This window comes from Mustelus asterias, unplaced genomic scaffold (genome assembly GCF_964213995.1).
Source record: "Mustelus asterias unplaced genomic scaffold, sMusAst1.hap1.1 HAP1_SCAFFOLD_4204, whole genome shotgun sequence".
Lineage (NCBI taxonomy): Eukaryota > Metazoa > Chordata > Chondrichthyes > Carcharhiniformes > Triakidae > Mustelus > Mustelus asterias.
In genome coordinates this window covers 10,001-16,838 of record NW_027594149.1, presented here as the reverse complement: position 1 = coordinate 16,838, position 6,838 = coordinate 10,001, and the positions used below count along the sequence as shown (strand labels likewise).

At 58.5% G+C, this 6,838-nt stretch overlaps 1 protein-coding gene across 1 annotated transcript in view; it reads left to right on the top strand.

Annotated features, from left to right (window-relative positions):
- Nucleotides 1-779: 779 nt before the first annotated feature.
- The window catches only part of LOC144491004 (signal-induced proliferation-associated 1-like protein 2), a 12,368-nt gene continuing 6,309 nt past the window's right edge, over nt 780-6,838 (top strand). The window contains exons 1-2 of the mRNA XM_078208685.1: nt 780-2,433; nt 6,436-6,566. Of these exons, the coding sequence (XP_078064811.1) occupies nt 1,242-2,433; nt 6,436-6,566 (1,323 nt within the window). The 5' untranslated portion in view covers nt 780-1,241. The remainder of the gene's footprint in view (nt 2,434-6,435; nt 6,567-6,838) is intronic.

Genomic DNA, 6,838 nt, shown 5'->3' with positions numbered 1-6,838 from the left:
ACCTGTCCTGGGAGTGTTTGATGGGGGACAGTGTAGAGGGAGCTTTACTCTGTATATAACCCCGTGCTGTACCTGTCCTGGGAGTGTTTGATAGGGGACAGTGTAGAGGGAGCTTTACTCTGTATCTAACCCCGTGCCGTACCTGCCCTGGGAGTATTCGATGGGGGACAGTGTAGAGGGAGCTTTACTCTGTATCTAACCCCGTGCTGTACCTGTCCTGGGAGTGTTTGATGGGGGCAGTGTAGAGGGAGCTTTACTCTGTATCTAACCCCGTGCTGTACCTGTCCTGGGAGTGTTTGATGGGGGACAGTGTAGAGGGAGCTTTACTCTGTATCTAACCCCGTGCTGTACCTGTCCTGGGAGTGTTTGATGGGGGACAGTGTAGAGGGAGCTTTACTCTGTATCTAACCCCGTGCTGTACCTGTCCTGGGAGTATTTGATGGGGGACAGTGTAGAGGGAGCATTACTCTGTATCTAACCCCGTGCTGGGAGTGTTTGATGGGGGACAGTGCAGAGGGAGCTTTACTCTGTATCTAACCCCGTGCTGTGCCTCTCCTGGGAGTGTTTGATGGGGACAGTGTAGAGGGAGCTTTACTCTGTATCTAACCCCGTGCTGTACCTGTCCTGGGAGTGTTTGATGGGGGACGGTGTAGAGGGAGCTTTACTCTGTATCTAACCCCGTGCTGTACCTGTCCTGGGAGTGTTTGATGGGGGACGGTGTAGAGGGAGCTTTACTCTGTATCTAAGCCATGTCTTTTTTCTGTTGGTTTTTTTTTCCCAGGTTGCCTCTGTGTTGACCTTTGACCATGCCAGGAAACCACAGCTGGAACTGATGAGAGACGACAGGTGATATCAAATGCTAATGGCCCGAGATGCCTGACCAAGGATTCTAGCTGGAAGACTTCGAGAGTTGTTGGCCGAAGCCTTCACCTTGGCAATCGCCTCCAAGTTGCCCTCAATGAAGGCCTTAGGCCCTGCAGAGGTTTGATGCTGCCGAGGATGAAGGGAGTCGCAGTTCCTCAGAGCGCAGGAGTCCCGTGTTGAACCCCCGGACTGAGTCTTGGTGCAGGGGGATGAGATTGCCATTGTCTTTCCCCTCCCTATTGCGGCTTGTGCCTGGCCATTGCTGCCACTCTCAAGCCGGTGGCACCCGCCCCCAGCGCACGGGCGCAGTTGTCCCCTAAGGCTGGGCCGCGCCAAGGCTGGAGGATCCCCTTCCGAGGGGGGGAGGGGTGCAGGACATGCAGTCGGACGATTTTTTCTTCAGGAAGTTCAAGAGGAATAACCCCCGGCCTCTTCTCTCGGCGGTGAACTTTGAACCCAAGGCCGCCCGTCCCGCCCCGGAGCCTGCTGGGACGACGGTGAGGGCGCGCATCTCGGAATGGCCGCCCCGCCGGGAGTCGCTGGAGGACGGGCCGGCCAGGGCTCACGGCGGTGAGGAGAAGGGGGCCTCGCAGCCTGGCCAGGAGGCCCCGGGGTCCGGCGACAGCGCCCAAGAGGAGAAGCGGGAGCTGGAGGCCCCGGGGGCCAAGGGGGCGCCCCAGGGTCGTAACCCGGCCATCCAACGCAGCAACAGCGAGCTGACCATCACGGACAGCGGCCAAGGACCCGAACAGCGGGCTGCCCACCCGGGCGCCGGGCTGGCCCTGCACCGGGAGTACGGCAGTGCGTCCTCCATCGAGCGCCAGCGGGGCGGGGAGGCGGAGGCTGGACGGCCGGGCTCGGAGGCCACCAGCGCTGCCCGCTTCCAGGACCCCTACCTGCTGCTGGGCCTGTCGGAGGCCACCAGCGGCCAGGAGAGGCCGGCCAAAGCCAGGCCCAGGCCCCTGGCGGAGATGGCGCCCCCCGACTCCTCGGTCTTCCGCAAGTTCAAGACGCAGAGGAGTGACCCGGAAAGCCCCCGGTCGCCGCCCCCTCAGGCGCCCTCGCCCGCCCCGGGCCCAGATGATCCATGCCAGCCCTGGGCCTGCGCCAGGAACCTGGTCCACTACGACGTGCAGAGCATCCTCTTTGACCCCCGACGCGCCCTATCCAACCGCGACAGCGCCGGCCGCCGGAAGAACATCATCACCGGGGCCTCGGCAGCGTCCCAGCTGCCGGCGCAGGCCACCTCCCCCGGCAACGGCGCTGGAAACGAGGAGGACCAGCACCCGCTGGCAGCGGGCAGAGTGCCGGCGGTTCCCGGGGGGGCCCCCACCGCCGGTGACGCGGGCGACGGCAAGGACACCCGTCTGGTCCTCAGCTGCCCGCACTTCCGCAACGAGGTGGGGGGAGAGGTGGAGCCGCGGGGGGGCAGCCAGTGCCCCAACACTGCCGTGTCGGTGCTGGAGGAACCCCGCGAGAGCCACCTGGCGCGGCAGGGCACCGCTGCCTACTTCATCGAGCATGCGGACCTCGGTGCCAACTATTACCGGAAATATTTCAGCGGAAAAGGTAACGGCTTAAAATTGTAGAGGGAGCTTTACTCTGTATCTAACACCGTGCTGTCCCTGTCCTGGGAGTGTTTGATGGGGGACAGTGTAGAGGGAGCTTTACTCTGTATCTAACCCCGTGCTGTACCTGTCCTGGGAGTGTTTGCTGGGGGACAGTGTAGAGGGAGGTTTACTCTGTCTCTAACCCCGTGCTGTACCTGTCCTGGGAGTGTTTGATGGGGACAGTGTAGAGGGAGCTTTACTCTGTATCTAACCCCGTGCTGTACCTGTCCTGGGAGTGTTTGATGGGGGACAGTGTAGAGGGAGCTTTACTCAGTATCTAACCCCGTGCTGTACCTGTCCTGGGAGTGTTTGATGGGGGACAGTGTAGAGGGAGCTTTACTCTGTATCTAACCCCGTGCTGTACCTGTCTTGGGAGTGTTTGATGGGGGACAGTGTAGAGGGAGTTTTACTCAGTATCTAACCCCGTGCTATACCTATCCTGGGAGTGTTTGACGGGGACAGTGTAGAGGGAACTTTACTCTGTATCTAACCCCGTGCTGTACCTGTCCTGGGAGTGTTTGGTGGGGGACAGTGGGAGTGAGGGATATGGAGGGGGGGGGAATCAGGATATAGAATTTGATGATCAGCGATGATTATAATGAATGGGGGAGCAGGCTCGAAGGGCCGAATGGCCTCCTCCTGCTTCTAGTTTGAGAGTTTCTATTCCAATTGGGGAAGGAGGATACCTGAACTTCCACACGGAAGTTTATTTGAACTTTTATTGAACCTGACATTTGGAAAGCAGAAGCTGCCTCGGTAATGGGAAGGAGATTAACTAGACTAATACCAGCTGACTGACCGGTTATTCTTGCTGGGAACTGTTGGCTAAAAAAAACCAAATCTATCTTCAGAATGTTCAGGCTGAATCATTATCCAATCCCACCGCTCCCCCATCCTCCAGAAACGAGGCCTTAACTGGGTGTAGGGGAGCATCGACCTCCTTCCGATTGGTCTGGTGATATTTTTTCTTCGTTCACCAGAATGTGGGCCTGGGTTTAGCATTAATCCCCCCGTCCCTAATTGGCCCCTTCAGAAGGTGGTGAGTGAGCCGCCATCTTGAATTGCAGCCGTCCATCTGGTGTAGGTACACCCACAGCGCTGCTAGGGAGTTCCAGGATTGTGATTGGACATCAGTCAGTCCCTGTGTGTGGTGTAGGTACACCCACAGCGCTGTTAGGGAGGGAGTTCCAGGATTGTGATTGGACATCAGTCAGTCCCCGTGTGTGGTGTAGGTACACCCACCGTGCTGTTAGGGAGGGAGTTCCGGGATTTTGACCCCAGCCACAGTGAAGGAACGGCCGATATATTTCCAAGTCGGGATGGCGAGTGGCTCGGAGGGGGGAACTTGCAGGTGGGGGTGTTCCCCATGTGTCTGCTGCCCCCCCCTTGTCCTTCTAGGTGGTAGAGGTGGCGGGTTGCTGTCCAAGGATCTTTGGTGAGTCGCTGCAGTGCATCTTGTAGATGGTACACACTGCTGCTACTGAGCGTCGGTGGTGGAGGGAGTGAGTGTGGAACTCGCTCCCACGGGGAGTGGGGGAGAATGTGGGACTCGCTCCCATGGGGAGTGGGGGAGAATGTGGGACTCGCTCCCACGGGGAGTGGGGGAGAATGTGGGACTCGCGCCCACGGAGAGTGGGGGAGAATGTGGGACTCGCTCCCACGGGGAGTGGGGGAGAATGTGGTACTCGCGCCCACGGGGAGTGGGGGAGAATGTGGGACTCGCGCCCACGGAGAGTGGGGGAGAGTGTGGGACCCGCTCCCACGGGGGAGTGAGGGAGAATGTGGAACTTGCTCTCATGGGGAATGGGGGAGAATGTGGGACTCGCTCCCACGGGGGAGTGGGGGAGAATGTGGGACTCGCTCCCACGGGGAGTGGGGGAGAATGTGGGACTCACTCTCACGGGGGAGTGGGGGAGAATGTGGGACTCGCTCCCACGGGGAGTGGGGGGGGAATGTGGGACTCGCTCCCACGGGGAGTGGGGGAGAATGTGGGACTTGCTCCCACGGGGAGTGGGGGAGGTGAATAGTGTCGAAGCACTTAAGGGGGAAGGCTGGATAAACAGGAGGGAGAGAGGAATAGAAGGATAGGGCGATGGGCGGAGATGAAGAGGGAGTCGTGGGAGGAGGTTCTTGTGGGGGAGAAACACCAGCATGGAGCAGATGGGCAGAATGGCCTCTTTCTGTGCTGGAAATCCCCAGTCACCGTGTAAACAGCGCATGAGGGCTACAAAATGGAGTTTGCTCCTATACCCATTCCCCATCCAATCTCCCGCCCGCAATAATAGCCATGAAGACCAAATTCATTTCCCCCTTCCCACCTTAAGCGCGCAATGCTTCAAGGGCTGGCATGGCATTGCGCGGGGACGGTGCGGGAGGCCTACAAGAACTTGAGCGGAAGCCAAGCCTTGAAGGAGCAAGTTGGTGATTGACTTGAGGATCTCCCCGAGCGATCGGAGGAGTCTGGCTGCAGAGCTTTCTCTGCAGTGTCCCTGATTGCAAAGCGTGCATCTTGTCTTTGCATCTGTTGGCACCTCGGAAATCTGCGGTGTCTCCTTCCTCCCCCTCTCGTGGTGTACGTATCTCTGAACGTTTCCTGTCAGTGTTGTAAGAAGCTCCCTCTCTCTCTCTCTCTCTGCCCCCAAATCACGTGAGCCAGCGGAGGAAGTTGTGGTCAGGCTTAGGCAAGCGCCTTAGCAACCGCAGGCCCGATGGTTGCTAGGCCCCTAGCCAGACCCTGCTCTGGGGTTGGCCACCGCGGGCGTGAAGGTCGGGGGTCAGGAACGATTGTCGGGGGTCAGGAACGGTTGTCAGCAGACGAGGTATCAGGTGATTTGCCTCTCCTCTCCTGGCCATCCCTCTCTGACATTCAGGTGCCTCCATTGCAGCTGCTGTCTCATTCCCGGGCGGCCATTTTGTGACGTGGACAACAAGATGGGGAGGGAAGAGTTGAGGTAAAGGTTGAAAACTGGACGGGATAAAGTCGCAGACTGAACTGTAAATGTTTTTTTTGAAAAAAACAACACGATCCTTCGCGAATATGGCCCCCCCCCCCAGCCCTTAAAGTGGCCATCGTCACTGCATAATGGGGGCCCTGGTCTTTTTTGATACCTACAGTGCAAAAAGAGGCCATTCGGCCCATCGAGTCTGCACTGACAACAATCCCACCCAGGCCGTTTCCCTGTAACCCCACATATTTACCCTGCAAACCGCTGAAACTAAGGGACAATTTAGCACGGCCAATCCCCCTAACCTGCACATCTTTAGGACTGTGGGAGGAAACCGGAGCACCCGGAGGAAACCCACGCGGACACGGGGAGAACGTACAAACTCCACACAGACAGTGACCCAAGCCGGGAATCGAACCCGGGTCCCTGGCACTGTGAAACAATAGTGCTAACCCACTGTGCCGCCCTAAATGTGGGCACGATGGCCTATGAGTGATTCATAGAATCTCTACAGTGCAGAAGGAGGCCATTCGGCCCATCGAGTCTGCACCGACCACAATCCCACCCAGGCCCAATCCCCATAACCCCATGCATTTACCCTAGCTCGCCCCCCTGACACTAAGGGGGCAATTTAGCACGGCCAATCCACCCAACCTACACACCTTTCGGACTGTGGGAGGAAACCGGAGCACCCGGAGGAAACCCACACAGACACGGGGGAGAATGTGCAAACTCCGCACGGACAGTGACCCAAGGCGGGAATCGAACCCGGGTCCCTGGCGCTGTGAGGCAGCAGTGCTAACCACTGTGCTACCGTGCCACCCGTCTTGTGGAGACTGAATGGTGATCATATGTATGAATATCAGAGGTGTATGCTCCGTTCTATTCTGGAATCCGGCCTCTACTCTATCCGTGGGATTCAATACTTGTATCCCCTCTCCCCCTTCCCCCCGCCCCTCGCTCCCCCACAGCCACGCCCATCAATGCTGACCGATCTCCCTTGCTTCTTCCCACAGAGCACCAGAACTTCTTCGGGACGGATGACAGCCTCGGGCCGCAGGCAGTCAGCCTGAGGCGGGAAGACAAGGACAAGGACACCGGGAGCAGCTCGCAGTATAACTACCGGATCATCGTCCGGACCACTGAGGTGGGCGCGCGCGCCGCCGGGCGGAGCTGGGGGTGGGGTTTGCGGAACGTGGGGTTGACTGGATGGCTTTGAGCAAAGAACAAAGAACAGTACAGCCCAGGAACAGGCACTTCGCCCCCCCCCCCAAGCCTGAGCCTATCGCGATGCCTGAACTAAACTACAAAAAAAAGCCTTCTGCCTTTACTCATCGAATCCTTACGGTGCAGAAGGAGACCATTCGGCCCATCGGGTCTGAACCGACCACAATCCCACCCAACCCCTATTCCAGTCAC